Source organism: Melanostigma gelatinosum, assembly GCF_949748355.1.
Source record: "Melanostigma gelatinosum genome assembly, chromosome: 7".
NCBI classification, from domain to species: domain Eukaryota; kingdom Metazoa; phylum Chordata; class Actinopteri; order Perciformes; family Zoarcidae; genus Melanostigma; species Melanostigma gelatinosum.
The window spans coordinates 4,913,334-4,932,008 of record NC_136640.1 but is presented as its reverse complement, the minus strand read 5'-3'; the positions used below and the strand labels follow the sequence as shown (position 1 = coordinate 4,932,008).

The 18,675-nt window shown below is 43.8% G+C and overlaps 1 protein-coding gene across 1 annotated transcript in view; it reads left to right on the top strand.

Moving 5' to 3' along the window:
- lsamp (limbic system associated membrane protein) overlaps positions 1-18,675 on the top strand; it is a 159,690-nt gene that overhangs the window by 135,961 nt on the left and 5,054 nt on the right. Inside the window, exons 5-6 of the mRNA XM_079271221.1 lie at positions 13,263-13,394; positions 14,405-14,525. Coding sequence (XP_079127347.1) covers positions 13,263-13,394; positions 14,405-14,525 — 253 coding nt within the window. The remainder of the gene's footprint in view (positions 1-13,262; positions 13,395-14,404; positions 14,526-18,675) is intronic.

Below are 18,675 nucleotides of genomic sequence, written 5' to 3'. Positions count from 1 at the left end.
GTGTGAAATTCGTGTGAAATTCGTGGGCAGGCCACCTTCGACAAGTCTTTGTTCTTTATTGAAACAGTGTGAATGGTGAAACAGTGTGACGGAAGGAAAATCCTGTCAGCTCCTGGCAGGATTGGATTCTGAAAGTCTACAAAGTGGCTCCAGAGATGGGGGGTCCCACACCATTTGCAAACACTGCAACTGTTGTTGTTTATGTTGTGGTTGCGCGGGTGTCTTTCACCTCCAGAATCCATAAGCCCAGCCCAGTTTGAGAGCATGTGGGGGACTGCTGAGAGAGATAATGATGTCTGGCAGCCTGTGGTCTCACTGCTTCACGCCTTCGCCTGCCTGAGCGGTAACGCTGCTTCGCTCAACTAGCGAGGCTCTTAACATATGGCTGGGACCACAGATGTGCATGAGTCACAAAATGCTATTCCAAATCAGGACTTGCGTCTTCTACAGAGCGGGGATCAAGATCAAGTGTGGACTATTTCCATGGATTTCACTGGAAATTACCTTGAATGTAACATTCAAGAGTAATGCAGTAACTGAGTACATTTAGGCCAGGAAAAGGCAGAGTGGGCATTCATATTATAAGCGGCAGCTAAAGAATTAACTGTTCCCTTACTAAGGTGAACTAAGTTGCACAATATTGCGTCTTTTGACTAATAATGCTTAGGCTACCATTTGCTTACCTTGCACATCAGCTGGATTCTCACAATGTAAATGGCGGCTGTTCTTTCTAAAGAGCAATGGCGGCTCTTAAAGAGGTTAATGCCCCTAAAACTGATGCTGCAATAGCAATGATGCTGCAATAGCATCAGTTTTATCAGAACTGGAGAATATGTCTTCATTGAAGGAGAGCAAAGAATGACAAACCATCCGGAGGGCCAAGTTAACCTTCAAATCATGCAGCAAGCATCCACTCATTCAGAACAGCCAAGCATCCAGAACAGCAGTGTCATAAGGTCAGGGCTAGCGCTAATGGCTAATCACACTGAACGGAGACCGTTGGTTTGTACAGTAGTGCTGTAGCTGCAACGGTGCCCATTCATTTATTAGGTAAGGTTGTTAAAAACATAGGCTTTACCAGTCTTTGAATGACTTTTATATGTCATTATTAAGAAGCTCATGAATCCTGTGTGACTAGACTACGACTTGAGTATGAGTCATCGATTTGATTGCCAAAATCTGGCTGTAGCTCATCCTTGCATAACCACATGCATATTCATCTTCAGATTGATGACTTTGTGCACAAAAGTGTGAAAATCCAATAGTACTCCACCCTCAAGTGACAACATTGTGTCTAAGATAGCAGTGACAGAGCACCAACAGATGCAAACGCACTCATACAGAATACATTTAAAACAAGGGCAGTATCTTCTTCAAGTCACATGACAACAGGCCTCCAGATTAATGACAGCCACCTTTTGAACTGGAAATCCTCTTTCTCTAATGAGAAGTGATTGAAAGAAAAACAATGTTTGTGGCCTTCATATCAGAACAAACTCTGCCTCACTGTTTGTACTATAAAGACGTGTTGGCACCTTTTCACATGAAGAAAAGCCCCGTGGGAAACTATTCCTCAAGAAGCTGCAGCTATAAACAAACAGTTCCTGCTGTATATAGTGAACTGTGGCTTGCAAACATGTTTGAAAAGCTCCAACCAAAAACTGAAATTGCAATGGATGCCAATGGTGAAGCTAAGGGAGCAAGCAAAAAAAAAAGTTTGCTTCATATCAAACTGACAAAACTGTAAAAACTCTATAATTAACTAAATACCGTAACCAAACGGACAACAACAATCTAGAAAGTCATCAAACTGAAGTGTGTCTGTAGTCAGCTCTTGAATACATCTGTTGGAAGAAATATTTGTCTGTAAAAGCCTGAAGCAATCCCATACAGTTCATATAACCTGACAAACGATGCCTTCAGTGCTGGAGTTAAATGCTTTCAGCTAACAGTCTCAATTGGTATTCCATCGTAGGATTTGTTTATGAGATAGTTAACAGCGGGGTTTCTCAGGGTGTCCACATTGATTACAGCTGTCATCTGTTTCTATGAACTGAAACTGCACTTTCTCAGCTCTGCACAATCTTATTTCTCTGCTGTTGTTGCCTCCGTCGCTCAGTTATCAAGAAGCTAATTGGATCACAAATGACGTGTTCGGTTTCTTAATGACGAAATGGATTGAAAGATGAACAGAATACGCTTTTTCAGCGCTGGGGATACATGTATATACATAATTTGACTCCATCAAAGATAGTGTTTTTGTCATTGAGACACGAGGTCAGGCGGGTTATTGCTTGCACATCACTGAGCTAAATTTGCAATTAAGTGGTTGTGGGACTGAACTTGATGAATTTTCCCAAGGTCTGGTAATATATTGCCGGAGCAGGTCTGATGCAGGGATTTTTGAATGCATAATACTGTGGCTTGGTAACTATTACAGCCCTCTGAGCATGATAAAAGATGACAATGAGACAGCAGACACTTCATTATGAGTAAGGACGTGGACATCTGCAGGCCGGGCAAACAAGGTGCTCATTAAAGCGGTGCATGCAGCGGTTCACCTCAAGCGGTTTTATTTGTTGTTAGGCTTACATTGCCAACACAGATAACAAGCAAAGTGTATCAATTACCACTACCAAAAAATAATAGCCTCAACGGAACTGAGTGTGATTGTTAACCCGTTCTTTCAGACACTCGGGAGTAAATTCATAAAGAACGGATTAGGCTACCCGCCCCATATCAAGGTCCGTGCACTAATGATATTACAGCGCAAACATGCCCATTACGTTTTGTAGCTGTGTGCAATTTGCCCTTTTCTTGCGTCTCATTGCAATAATTCATGTGGTAAAGTGAAAATTATGCTTTGTGCTAAGAACACAGCAGGCATAATAATGGCTGAGACATTTTGACGAGTACCATTTCAGACGGCGAGCTACCGGTTCTGACCTACGAAGAGGTGCAGAGGCATTGCCCGAAACTTCAGGATAGTAATTTAAATGTGACAGAGGGCAACCATAATGTGGTATTTAATATGCAAGTCTGTCAGCATGAATACAATTCAGTTTACCGCCAACTCTCTGAACACGCTAATGCTTTCGCTGTAACTGCGTGTGGCTTTTAGTGCTGATCTTTGTGAATTTGACTGTTCTTGCAATGGGGACCGTGCATATTACCTCATTTAAATGTATGCAAACAGCACAGGAGCGCTGAGGAGTTATTGGCTTGGCAGCACAGTTAAGGGTGCATTTTACCCTTTGCGGATATTTTGAGAATTACGCAGGTTTTGTTCTTTATCTTAAATGCACAAGCTGTGCAATCCTTTTTTTGATTTCACCCCTTAGTGTACAAAATATAAGTTGCCATTATCTGGCGTTGCAGCATATTTCTTGGGAGACCCAAGAAAAGAACAGAGTCAATCGTTTCAGCAAGTGCCCCGTGATCACATGAAAGTGACAAAGTCCTCTGGAAGTAGTGGTAGTTATGACAGAAGTAAAGGATGTAATGGAAGGAGGTCGAGGTGGACGGAGGGGTCACTTAAACTCGGGGGAACTGTTGTTTGTTTCCCGTTTTAAACCAACAATCAACGATGATTTCTTTAAACCAAGAACGCGGTTGTGCCTATGTGTTTTTTTTTCCAGCCTCTGCGTAGCACCCTGCTGTGAATGTTGAATGCAGCTGATTGCTCAGACTTGTAAGCCAAACGATCAATGGAGCATGGAGGGATGGGGAGGAGAGCAGTGGTAAGGGGGTATTCAGCGGGATGGGAGGAAGGAAGAGAAGGTAACAGAGAAGGGTGAGGAAAAGTACAGTATGTGAGGGGGAATGCACGTATTGGTACACTACATGCGCAAAGCCCCCAGTGTCTGCGCGACATGCTTGTGCTGAGACCTCCAAGCATGTCTGTGTTGATCTCCTTAGCTGACTGGTTCCCAGCTTGAGTCCCACTCCCCAAAAGGTGGTAGACTGGAGCTCCTGGGTGGTGGGAGGTCGGGAGGATGTCAACACCAATTGTGCGGGGGAATGGGGCCTCTGGTCAAGCATGGAATTCTTCATTGCATGCCTCTTAAGACCACCAAAGTAGTAGTCAGACAGGTATGAAAAATACATGCCCTCTGGTGGCCTGTGGCTTCCCATGACCTGGAGGACCCACACAGAGCTGGAAAGAGGAGGAATTGGTGGAAGTTATGCTGTCCTCAGGGAAGGCACATGACAAGAAGGACAGGCTGGAGACAGAGAGAGAACGAACAGAAACGTGCTTTAGTATGCAAATTGCCAGTTTCACTGGATGTTCAATTACTCTTATCGTTAGTTACAGTAACTCCGGTCGTTAATTAATGTTCAATTATGCATTTGAGATCCTCTCACCTATCTGGTGTAAAAGAGTTTGTCAGTCATTTAACATTGCAGGGAGCACAGCCACAGTGAACCTCGGATCCGCTCAAGCAAAGGCACACCAGCTGGGCGTTTGAGAAGCTTGCAGTGAAAGTAGGACCCTGATGATTTAAATTCAAGTCGTTAAAGAGGCCTTGATGTATTTACGATGCTGCACCCTTGGCAGCCGAATGGACGGATAGACTGCAAATAGTGTCCTGTAACCAAGATATCAGTGGTTTAACTTTCTCAACACCTATTACCCGTCCGTCAGCAGTCATGTTTACTGTGTCCTTCAGCCACATTTCCAACTCTAAAGGTGTTCTGGATAATAGCGTCGGCTAACTGCAAATGGCAAGCTATGAATCTACCGCAACAGTTTCATTGCAACAAAGACATCTGTCCAAATGAATTGATTTGGACCGCAGCCCATGCTCCGACACTATATGATCCGGCTGCATATTGAAGTCATAACCCTTTTATAACAGTGCTTGGCATGGCAGCCTTTAGGAGGTTTGATGCTGAGTGCCCTTGACATCACTCCTATGCCGCCCACGGCTGGGTGTCGGCCATGCTCCAAGACTGGCCTCGGGGAAGTCTCTCCAGCACTGTCACCTTGTCTAGAGAGCGCTCTCTCCCTGTACCTCGATGCGACTCTTTGTCTATCCATCTTCCGCTGTCGCGCTCAGTCTTCCTCTCCCTCGTTTTCTCTCTCATTGTCTCCTCTTTCCATCATCCTCCCATCTCTTCCATCGGCAGAGTATGACAGTCACTTCAATTGCTGTCTGGGGAGAGGCATGGAGCTATGGAGAGCACAACACAACACACGGATGCACACGCACACATCTCTGACGCTCAGGAGGGAGTGGAGCTGGCATCAGTGCAGATACATAGGTGCCTCAGTAGTAAAACTCCCGTGCAGTAGGAGTAGTTGAGAAGAGTATGCAGGCGACAGACACACACACATCATTGTGTGCCAAGCTGTCAGCGACAGAGAGTAGCTGACAAGCCTGCTGATGGTGGGAGTGAAGTGTAAGGTGGTGACAGGTCCTTGTCAGAGCAACCCAGGTCAACCTCCCTGCTCCATGTCTCCAGCTGTGTGCGAGAGTGTGTGCGCGTGCACGTGTGCGCAACCACTTGATTCCCAGCCCTTTGGCAAGAGGAGACAGCTGCTCATCCGTCTCTCAGCAGGTCTCAGATCTGCTGACAGCCACTGTTCCCTTGTTTGTTTACGATCAGCATCATCAGCAGCTGGTCTGAAATCAGTCTGCTGTCACACGGTGCACAGACCATCATGAGCACAGCTTGCCCTGTGTCTGCCCAGCCTCATTAGGTGGAGTCACCGCTGGGCTGGCTGAATGCTGGAGCTCGCACCGAAACGCAGCACTTTTCTTTTTTTTCAGTCCATAAGCACTTTTTTCAAGAGCGCCAAGTCGCACAGCCCTTCAGGGAGAGAGTAGCCGAAAGGAGAAGTGGACCTCGTGATTTCAAGGTTCCTGGTTTGAATCTCTGCACAAGGCAAGCTGATACGTGCAGGGCAGGAGAATGAACACACCTTTTCTTCACATGCCCTTGAGCAAGCCCTTTAAAGTAGACAGTGGTGAAATAGTGTGGTCAGTCTGGGCAATTCCCACATACCAACAAAGTCTCACAGCAGCTCATCAAATAGTTACAAACTTGTATCTCTTGCTTCCGTCTACAGGGACAAAGAGTTTCCATTCTTGTCTTGTTTTTTTCCTGTTCGTCTGGACGACATTACGCAACCTTAGGCTTAGCCAGCAAAACCACTTAGTATTTAGGTTTTAGGGGGGAAAAAAAATATGGTTGGGCTTAAAATAACTACGTGAACTGAGGTTTAGGCAACAAAACCACTTAGTGAGGTTTACAACAACCGTCATGACCGCGACCATTCACAACAACATTTTGGGACCTGCGGTCTCAAACACCGGTCTCGTGGTTGAAAGTCCTGGAATGTCCTGTGTTTTTTTTGACCACCTATGGAATCTACTCTCCTGTAGTCTTGTAGATACATAGATACAAATCCTGCTGTTTTTCTAGCCCTATGCCGATTAGGTGTTACTTTCAGGAACTAAAAAAACAACTGAGTCATGGTCGTGTGGAGTGCACATGATGAGTGTAGAGCTTTGGCCCTACTGGCAACACATCTCTTTAATACACACACACACACACATCCCTGTACGTCTATCTTCTAACACCGTCCGACAACATTTATCCCAGAGAGTTCATCTCAGGTGCCGACATGAAGAAGTGTATGAACGATGCTATCATGTGTGTGTATCTGTCTTTGCATGCACATGTGTGTTGGTGTGTGCAAGGAGAGAAACGGTGACACAAGGCTAAGCAGTGATAGTCTGTGCCTGCCCTTGCTATCTTTGCTGAACACAGAGCCTCTTCTCCCATAGCAAACACAAGCTCATTGAATCCATCCAGACAGCAATGAGAAGTCTTCCCACAACAAAAGGCTGGATCTGTTTATCAGCCAAGTGTAAGAGAAAGTGGACAACCCAACTACCCTTCATGGGAATTCAATCACTCAACCCTATTCTGCTTTATCGACAATTAATCTCCTTTTGAAGCCTCAGACTTGAACAAGACAAACAACGGTAGCAATGCAGCGCCAAACAACTCGGCCACACCGAGAAAAAAACAACAAAGGCCTGTGAGGAGTCGAAGAAGAAGAACAAGAAGAAGAACAAGAAGGAGAAGAAGAAGGAGAGAGTGGGAAAACGAGATAGAGAGAGGAATGACAGCGTTGAGGAAAACAGACGGCTGCACCGCTCCTCTGTGCGTAGCATTTCTTCGGCTCAAGAAGCGGCAAATAAACAGCCGTCATGTTTTGGCTTCAACACCTGTGTTGTTTCTGCACCGCCAGCAGCAGTGGCAGCAAGTGGCTTGTGAATAGAAGTGGAAGTTCTCCTTTTGTCCTCAGACTGCTGAAAAGATAGTGTTCTTACAGAATTGCTGCCAAGTGTAGAAAGACATTAGAATCCAGGAAATGTAACACTGCACATGAAGGCGATGAGTCTCACAAGGCTATTTTTGGTGCTTTCATTACATAGGACTTAAGACATTTCAGATTGCAAGTGATTTGATTTGAATGGTGTAAAATGATGTTTGCCATTTAAAACCAATGCCTCACACAGTGAAATCACTGCATTCAAACTCTGAGTGCAGTGTCCCTTTAAGAAAGCAGTATTGAGCCCTGTTGACATCGCATCGCATGGTGTGCTTGGTTTTGGCAACACACTGTCAATGGAGTCATAAGTGAGCTTAAGATTCCTTTAGTTTCCGAGCTCAGTCATCTTTTCATTATCTCCACCGGGTGGAATGTGTTGACGAGGATAGTTACACTGCAATTATGTGTTGACCCGTCGTTTAAATCACACCGACTCCTGACGGGAAGATAGCTGCCATGTGGCCTCCCCTGATAAAGCCGGAACCAACTGTCCAAACACAAACGCTCAAACAGGCGCACACATGCACAGAGTTTAAGGGCCAGGGGGCGGCGACGGGTATGTGCACGTGTACACACACCAGCGCACGTACTGTCACACAGTCCTGCAGACAACAGAGAATAAATGTCGCAGGATTTTATGCCACTCGACTCTGAAGTTTCTCAAATCCGCTGCTTAACATAAATTAGCATTTGCAAAATAAATGTAATGTTTCGCACTGTGGTAAAGTGATGCTGATGAATGATGCATGAGGATATGCAAATGGCGCCATCCGGTTGCCAGCTGAAGTTCGGTCCACGCATGCCCCCCCCCCCCCACACCAGGGAGGAAGGGGGCATGCGTGGACCCACAGAATGTGTGCCACTGCTGTCCCTCACTCCTATTTGTAATTGACAAAGAAAACTTGTAGTTGTTCACACAAAGTTAAAGTTGCCAGTACGATGCAAATCAGTATCCAGCAGGCATTTGTAGAAGTGTACTTTCTCCAGGCCCCTCAACTATTCCCAACTCACTTACAGAAGCCTGCTGTTGCATATCACAAGGGGCACGGGGCTGTCAACGCTATAATGGGTCTTTGCAGCATGGCTAGCGCCAGGCTGCATGGCAAATTAGTTCATGGCAATTTGAGCTTTGTGTCCAAGAAAGGATGAAAGGTGGGTTTAAAAGCAGCAATTGATGAACTGTCACTGCTCAGCCATGAACATGTGGTATACACTACATCTTTTGCAGTTTGGACAGTCACAAACTTCATTTTTTTTCATGTCGTTTTGCAACACATTTCATAAGCTTTCAAATGGCTCGGAAGAAAAGCTGGCTGTATCGCTTCATTCAGCTTGAGTCAGCTGCAATGCAGAAATGCAGCTCACCGTAGAACTTAGTTATTTGCCGATGCTTCTTCCAATTCTCAGTTATTACATGGCTTTAATTTACAGTATGTTTTGGAGCATTCCCACCCACTCCTAAAACAATGCTTTTTAAATAGTCCAATCACCAAGCATCTCGGCAAAGACAACTTAATTCTGGATTTTTGTGTGCTGCGCATACATTTCTCTGTGATCATCATGGAGTAGTTTCATTCTAAAACTAGATATGCAGTTCCTAAAATAGGATACCTCTTGCAAACAAGATATTGCAAGCACACAATTGGTATGTGATGATGACACTTGGTATTTTCATAGCTGCATCCCAGTGGTGACACACGGTAGAGCTTTCACATTTCATACAGAGATGATCTTAAGTGTATACGGATGCTTTCTCTGTCTTTATCTTGCCACAGTTCAGTGGTCCAAAACACCTTCTGCAACCACAAGTTTCTATTTCCAGGTTTTCTCTCATAGTAGAAAATGCATTTTGCCACCTATTCTCTCCGTGCCTCTCATTGTGAATTCTATTGTTGGAGTAGCTCAAGGCTACTGACACTTGTGTGCTTTCCCCCACTCCCGAGCATGGCAGGAGAGAAGTCGGAGAAAACCGCTTGCAACATGGAAATATAATCAAAAGACGCACAACAAACACACTGCAGTTTGGCAGGGGTTGAAACTCTGACCTACAGCCACAGATTTTGGAAGCGGAAGAACACCTATAGGTGTGTGTGTACCCATGACAATGTGTGAGCAAGAACAAGAGAGAAAGAATCGGTGTCAGTACTGCCGAAAGAGCCAAAGTTTCAATGTTAAAAATATCTCCGTCCATCTGCTGAACGATTGGTTGCTCATCAACATTGCTATTTGAAAGATTCTAAATGAAACTATCATAAATGCATTGTCTTATTACGCAGCTTAAAGTACAGTCATTTGGAACAGTTTATTTTACAAGCTGTACTGATCATTTACTCGTCGATATCTAATCCATGTTTTTTCTATGAGATGGAAGAACTCCACACTGTTTCATTTCAGGTTGTTTGTTCTTAATTTGTAGGAAAAAAAATAGAAGTGGAACAGGGAATAGAGTTGTTTGAATCTCCCAGTTAAAGTTACAACTTACAACACATTGTATCATCATTTTAAATATATCACCTTAAAAGCTCTGGATGGAAACCTCCGGCCAGGGCTGTAGAGCAATGACCGTTTCAATGAAGCTCATCGAAGCTCGTTAGCTTAAGCTGCAAATTGCCGCCATTAGAGGTCATTGTCAGATATTACAAGCAATTTGTGATTATGACCATACCTGGCCAACTATACAGCTATTATAAATGAACAGAGTGACATAAATACTGAGCATTACTCGGGTGATGATGATAATCTCCCCATGATTGCGATTTGGCTGCAGGAATGACGATATCTGTCGGTCCACCATTTTGGTCCAGACTGAAATGTCTCTGCAACTAATGGATGGATTGCCATGACATTCTGTACAGATATTCCTGCTCCCCAGAGGATGAACTCTACTGGCCTTTTCTCCAGCACCACCACAAGGTTGCCATGTTTTATTTTTAGTGTAGTATCTTGACAACCATTGGACAGATCGCCATGAACTTTGGCACAGATATGTACGGTGCTCAGACGATGAATCCCAATGGCTTTGGTAATCCCCCAACTTTATCAGGTACTAATATGCATTTGTCCAATACTTTTGGTTTATTATCAAATACCTTCAAATGTAGGATACTGTACCGTTTGTTTAGTGCTCCTGTAATTAGGATCGTCAGCATGTTAGCCTGCTGATTTGTATCTGGAAAAAAGGTTTATTTGGAAAACAAATGATCCTTGTCCTTCCCTTACATAATACTGTTTCCCTCACTGTCACGAACTCTCCCTCCGTCCTCCAGATTAGCATAGAAATGTGATTATGTAGTATAGTGTAATGCCAGGATTCATGGGGCTTCTCTAATGTGCTCATTCACCGCTGTCAGTGCTTCCTGACAGCCCTCAAGGAAATGTGTCTTCATACTCACCGCGGAGACATCGCGCCTCCGCACGCAGGCGTCGGCCCGTGTGCACGCACATGCACCCACATACACTGTACACACGCTCCAATCAATTCCCTCCAGACAAGATGAACCTCTCTATTCATTACGCTTCATTAAACAGATAACGTGAAGCACACACTTCTCATGAAGGAAGCTGTATTCTCCAATGGGCACAGACGAAAGATGCATGAAATGTATTGTGATGAATTGTTTCTTCAGACGATACATCACGATCCCGTTATCCGTCATGATTGAGTTCCTCTCTATACACACCAGGTGACATCACTGACAGTTAATTGCTGCGTTTGACAAGAAATAGTCGAGACGTTTCCTCTCATCTCTCATTTGGATTCTCCTCTCTCCTCTCTTCTCTATGCTTTGATCTTTGCAGTCACCTGGTTCTCTCTCTCGCTCTCTCTCGCTCTCTCTCTCTCGCTCTCTCTCTCTCTCGCTCTCTCTCTCTCTCTCTCTCTCTCTCTGTCTCTCTCTCGCTCTCTCTCGCTCTCTCTCTCTCTTGCTCTCTCTCTCGCTCTCGCTCTCTCTCTCTCTCTCTCTCTCGCTCTCTCTCTCTCTCTCTCTCTCTGCATCCAGCACCAAAACCAAAGCACTGAAGAAGAGATTGAGCTTCAATAGAATTTCCATGGCAACAGGTTTTCAATCATACCTCTCCAATCACGTTACTCTGGCAGTTCGTCCAGTGGGAGCTGAATATTCTCCCACTGATCTTTCAATCGATATGACATAATACTGTATGAACTGACTTCCATCTCCATCATGCACTTGATATTTGACATTAGGGCGTTTGAGCTTCAGGCATGGTTAGAAGTCACACGGATGTTTTCTTGTTTCCTGGTGATTTTGTGAGCTTCACGGCATGAAATGGAAAAAACATTTAGGTTTGTTCACCAAAGTGTAACGGCTGTTTGTTTGGACGAACCTCCCATATGGAAGTCCCACGAAGTTGCCTGTTCATTTCTCAGGTCGCAACGCTTCGGTGTCACAGAGCCTGCAGCCCCCCACACGTAACACGAGCATGAACCTACCCACAATGGAGACCGGTGACATTTACTGTTGTTACAAATGGTGCATTCTCCCCATTCAGCCCAGAGATCTCCTCCTCGCAATGTATTTCCACCGCCGAGATTCCATCATTCCCTATTTTCTTAGATTCAGAAAAGAATCAGTTATTGTTGTTATTAAATTTGCTCAGTCCCAGGAGACTCCCTCCCTCATTCAGGGCAGATTTTTGAGAAATATCGTGAGATCTGCACTGTTGGCATACTGGCTACAAGCAGATGATTCCTTATTAAGTTTCCAATTTCCAATAATTTAATTTCCCATCATGTTGCAATGTGCGTAGAATGATTATTCAAGTCAAACGAACAAGCTGTACATCTTTCTATTGTGTGCAAACAAATGGTATCGTCGCGTGCAGCACTAATTATCACACCGCTTTCAAACAAGAGCAATGTCACACAATCACCAAAGTAATTAATTGTGACATTGCAAATAATGATATCTCTTCACTCCAATGATATTTTTTCGAGGTGTTGAAAAGATGAAGTGCAGTTAATATGGCAGCCTCCTCCTGACCCACCCACAGATCTGTAATAAGACAAAGCAGATCATTCCTAATCAGACGCCGAGACACTGTGTTCTTTCCGTGGCTAATTAGCTGGATTGCTCATTAAACAATTCGTCAGATATCTGCCTGATAGCCTCTGTGGTTTTCTTCCACTCGGTTAAGATGTTTTGTCTGACATTTGCAGACGCGACCGCCTTAATTGAAGCTCTGTCAGAAAAACAACTCATAAAAGCCAGCTTGACAAGTTGTTGAATACCAAATGCAGCCCCAGTTTAAGAGTCAGTGGAAGTCAGTCAATCTGAGTTTCACAGCATGACCTGACTGTGAATTTGAATGAACTCTGTTGTGCAATATGAGTGTGGATGAATGCTCTCGTTTAATTCAAAAACTATAAACACTTCTGCAGAGGTTATATCAACGAAGTATTTTTGAAACATGTCATTCAGCAATGGCATTCCTTTTTGTGCCTCAATATACAGTATCTTGTATAAAGTGTGTTCCAGAAAGTTCTGAGTGAATCTTAAGTTGTTGTAGCAGTACAAACAGATATCTGACAGAACAATAAATGTCCAAAGTATGAAGACACATATAAACATGTCTCCAACAAAACTCAATGTGAATATGTTCAAACAAAGTGCGTAAAGTAAAGTAATGTACACTGATTGGTTTGTCAAAGATGTGACTCAATGCATCCATCTGTTGGTCAGTTTTTCTTCCATTCATTCAGCTTTTCCATTCGAACTGATGGCTACTAGATTATTCTGGTCAGTGGCAAAAGTAAGAGTTGAAATAAGAAGGAAATGTTTTTACTCTGGAGCTCAAACATTAACTTTGTGTTCATCCCTCCTCCTTCTTTCTGTCTCTCTCTTTGCTCCTCTCCCTCTTGACTCCCTCCATCCCGTCTGTCTCTAACTCTCTGCAGCAGAGCCGCTGGACGGAGAGGAGTACCTGGACATCATAGGTATCATGCGAAACCAAGCGGGTCGTTACGAATGCAAGGCCAGCAACGACGTCGCCACGCCTGATGTCAAATATGTCAATGTGGTTGTCAGCTGTAAGTAACCCGACAATACGCCGCTCGCTCACTCCCGTTTTATGTTAGAAATGTCACAGGATGATACAGGATGATACATGAAAGCATACAAAAGTCAAGATTGGAAGTGAGTGTAGAGACTTGGAGAACGTTGTTTGGCAGAGAGTGATGATTGAATCTTGAAGGTTTTGGAGCGCCGCTCAGTTTTCTCAAGATGAATCCAGGTAGAAAGATAAACATCTCTCGCTTTGATTGCAACATGGTAATTGTCACGTACCATCGTCATTAAAGATACGCTTAGCATTTCAAAATAAGATCACCTAATTACACCTCATCAGGGGTCCATGTTAGAGCTGGCGGGTGTAATACATCTGTTGGATTGATATGAACACCTCCCGGGACATCACAAACCCACTTCCCCTCACAGGAGGTAGAGAATTCTCTTTGATCTGAACAAGTCACGTATGGCTGGTTGCCCGATTTGTACTTTCGCCAAGTCTAAGTGAATGAAACGATGAAGATTTCTATATTAAACCATTTCTTGGTGTTTGATCCTAAATGGAACACTGGTATTAATTAATCCACATATTGATGGCCGTTGTGACGTTTGTAGAATTCTGTCTGTATGACAAATGTTAATGAACTCAGGGAATTTGAAGTTTTAGCACTGATTACCTTTCTGAGCTCCAAACAATGCATCTTAAATTGGTTATCTTGGCTTGAAGGCCTAAATATAGAATTCAATTTGACACAGTGAAATGTGGCTCGTAGAAGAAACTTTCACTTCTAAAATATTTGTTAGTTTGTTTGCTTTTATATATTGTAGAAAGGGGCTTGTCTTCTGAATTATGTCAATGGCCCTATTCAGACATACTTGATGAAATACAATGAATTCCACCTTGTAGGAAATCTGAGCATTCCAAAAAAAAACAAATGAAAGTGTCAAGTTAAATCATTTTATTTTGTAGTGTATATGAGTTTGGTTATTGATTTTAAGATGTTACTGATTTCGACATTGTATGACTCTGCAGACCCTCCGACAATGAAGAGAACCCAGAGCTCAGAGACTCCAGTGGGCCGCATGGGGACACTGCAGTGTGACGCCACCGCCGTGCCCACTCCAGAGTTTGAATGGTACAGGGACGAGAAAAGGTAAAACCTGACACACATCACTCCCCACAATGTCACAAATACACACCTGTACAAATCTGCATACGCCGTGGAGAGATGACGAAACATTCGGACAATTCATGAATACGTTTTTCTGTGGGACGCCTCAAGATTGCATCACCATGAAAAACGGATTGGAACACTTGGCAAATATAACTGATCCGAGATGATGTCCCAAGTTCGGTCCTTGCTGTTGTTCTGCTTTATCCCAATCAATCTCTAAGAGAGTGAGCTACATGAGGTGTATAGCACCAGTCAAACAACCCATTAAATAGAGCACAAGCCATTCGTCTCCTTTATCACAAACAACTACATCAACTGTAAGACGGATGCTTTCAAAGCAGGCACCCGTTGGTGCTCAGGAGCACCTTTACAGTGTTACTGTAATTACCTCCAGTGTTGTTTCCAGGGCTGGAAAACCTTCTCTCCATCACATGTCAGATTACTGGAAACAACAAAGTCTTTGAGGAAAGCCTTCACAACAAAAGCGTTTAGTGTTATATGCCTTACAAGAGTGTGGCAAAGTTTGTGTCATGATTTTAAGTTCCAGAGCTTCTGATGCGCTCTCCTTGTGGCTGAGGCGTATTCTGTACTGAAACATTCTGACTCGTGGTGAGTGCTGATTAGTTACAGCCATGGAGTCCTGCTGGTGCCATGCGTGGGATGATAGGTTTGCAGAAATAACCTTAAAAATGAACTTGACCTGACATGCCAGGAGGCACGGAGCATGCTCGGTTTATCTTGCCGCCATTACAGATAAAATAATGAGGCAAAATAATTAGATTTACATTGAATTTACTTCGGCATGACCGTGGCAGCTGTAAGAGGCTGTTTACTGTTGTGAGCACAATCAATGAGCAATTAATGAACAGCATTGCTTTCTAAATTAAAAGCAGATTGAACACTGTTCCCAGTGCAGGAATTTGGTGAACACTGAGCGTTAATCTCTGAGCTGTCTTCAAACAACAGGTCTAGCCTGAGATCAAGTGGAGTCTTGCAAAGAGCAGCCCTTGTTTTAATGGTCTGGGTCAGAAACTTTCTACTCTCTCCACAGTACTTTTGTCCTCATCTCTCAAAAGTGGCAGCAGCTTCATCACTTTATTTTCTGTGCCAGACATGCTCCCTATCATTTCAACTCAGCGGTTACAATGGATCTCTTTGATCCCTTTTGTCAAATCTGCCCTGGCAGTGTTGCCGTTGTCACAACCCAATGTTAATTTGATGGCATCGTGTGTGGTTTGATAATGACTAATCACCCACTTAGTCACTCACTAGGCTGTTGCTCCATTGTGAATTGAAAGAACTGGACGAGACAGCAGTGGATTCTGTGATAATCTTTGGAGAAGAGGAAAGGGGAGATCAACCTGCATGCAATTTTTGTACGGAAGTCACTGAAAATCCGAACAACCCTTTTTCTCATACCGCAAGTAATTCCACTGAAATGGAAATCAGCCTCCCGGCGCTCTACTGTCTCCTTTGAAATCGCGAAGTGTGTGGCCAGACACAGATGTTCATTGGAGAGTTCAATTTAAGTGTCACGCATGTGTGTCTGGAAAACACTTGAAAGGATCGAAGTGTAATGATATTCAAAAGGCAACGACAAGCGAGTCCTTTCCGTTTCATCATCTTATCATTGAATAAGTCCGCCCTCTGCAGAAAACTTGCCACCTCAGTCGGTTTGGGAACAAGGGGGGGGGGATTGCACATAGAGAGCATCATGATCTGCAATTTCACTTCCACCCAATTTACAGCAGTAAAAGTTCACTGATGATTGGGAGAAAATTATCGGAGGGCTGTCACAAGTGTTATCACAGATATGGTCTCTAGAGTAATAGGCCGATCACGGCAGTGCTGGAAAAGAAAGATTTACGGTGGTTGAAATATTTTTACATTATCTGTTATCTATCTCAGCTGTTTTGTCCCCTGGAGGATTTTGGCTGTGTGCCTGTTCATGACCCCCCCCCCCCCCCCCCCCCCCCTCTCTCTCTCCCTCTACGCCAGTGGGAAGTGTTATTGCACTTTCTCCTTGGATGATGAAAATCATTTATCCTTGCTTGACTAGTTAATTTCACAGTGCCCTGCCCAGTGCTAATGCGAATGCACCTGTTGTGTCTTATTTACCTGAATTTTAAGGTATTGCTTCCGCCTTTGTTTCCCTTCTAATCAGTTTAACCTCATCAACAACAGGTTGAAATCTGCATGTGAGTCAAGAAAATGTGTTGGTCGCTGTCGAGCTTTTGATCCTCGCAGCAGTCACAGTGCCAGACTTACCGCTCGGAATTGGGTTCTTTGTTTCAGAACAGAGGCAGAAGTCAGCAGTCTGGCAAATATTGATTTTGCCAGCTAGTTAGTTGATGTTAGCTCCATGATTTGATTGAAACAAAGTCTCCAGCTGACTCGTTTTACAATGGTGACCCTGTGAAATGGGTGCTGGTAGGCAGTAGAAGGCTATATGTGATATTTTAAGGTCAGAAAAGGCATTTTTTCCTCAGGTTGTCATGTCAGCAGTGAAGGAGTTAATCCCCTTTCCTGTGTAGATAGAAGAAAACAAGGGTTTGGCTCCACACTTGTACAATAGGTGATACACAACAACTGCACAACAACTGGCAAACATACAAACTCCTGTTCCAACACATTAGCAAGGAGACAGAGAAACGTGTTCATGGATTTGCATCGTCGCCTCTCATTATTTCAGCCTCAAACATAAAACACTGTGCGTTGATCATTGCTACATTTTTAAAAGTACAGTTACGTTTTAATGAAGTTTTCTGATGAGTTTTGGGGCCTTGTTGAATCAAACCTTGTTTAATCCCTTCCTTTAACGGTATTTTGGCAAACAAACGAAGCTGTCATGTTTGATATTTGAATTACCGATACCCCTCAGATGCAGGATTTATCTTTGCAAAGCCTCGTATTTCACGTCGATTAATAGTTTTCCTTAATCCCCCGACCTCCATTCTTTTTTTAATGTCCTTTGTTTCCGAGGTAAAAAATGGTAACGTTTTATTAATACTGTGACAGCCCCACAAAAATAAATGAACCTTGCCTCTCTGGCCACTTCCAGCTTTTCCTTTCCTCCTGGGGGGTTAAGTTACCCCAAACTAATCAGACAGCAGCTCTCTTGGAACAGAGGCACACATTTTTTGCTTCAGTTATCTAGTGCCAAGTTTGAAAAGCATCGCTCTCACCTGCTCAAACAAATCTAACTGAAGGAGTAAACACTTTAGTGTTCAAACAAACTGCCTGGCACAAGCTGGTGAACACACACACACACACACACACACACACACACACACACTTGGCTGCAGCGCTCGCTCCTTTCTCCTCCTCTGACTAGAAAGGCTTAACTCACCTTACCTTGAGCATATCCATCTGCAAATCTGCACATGAAAACGTGGCCCTCCTCAGCTGATGAAACACAACTCATCCTCTGAAACGTAAATGAAACATTGCTTCACAGCATCTCTGACTTCACCAGGATCTGAGAGTCTCCGTGGCACTTCGGCACCCAATTAACCTCAGTGGAGACCGATTCATCATGATCTGAAGGCAGCTGGCCAGAATTCCATAACTGAAACATATTACTACCTGGCTGCCACGTCCCTCCCTGCTCCTTGTGTCTCATTTCAGCAGCAGTGCATGATGGAACGTGGATCAACCTGTACATTTGTACATCTCCTGCCCCATCAGCCTGTGTTTTACTCCAAACGACTCTGTGACGCTAACCCCTAAAGTTCAAGCTACAAAATCAGATTTTTCACTGGGAAAATATCCCCCAGTTTTTTTGCAGTAGCTCTTATAAACCCCATAATTCATTGGAGTACTTCAATCTTGAGAATCTGCTAAAGCATGTGTTGAAGCTGCTTGCTCCTGTTCTGTGTGCAGTAAATCCTTTCTCCCTCGTTTATAGCATGAGAGAATCCAACGTGAGCTGTTTGCTGACATGAGAGACAGATATGTTTGTTGTTTCGTCAGCTGATTCATGGCTGTCACCTACGCCAAAGCGCTTTCAATCATCTCTGGGTTATTGTCTCAGCAGGACTCTACACTTGATTTCATTTATCATCTGCCTTGAATCATAACAGGCCTGTCACTTTCTCTGGCAGTGATAACCTACTTTAGATGCTCCCAC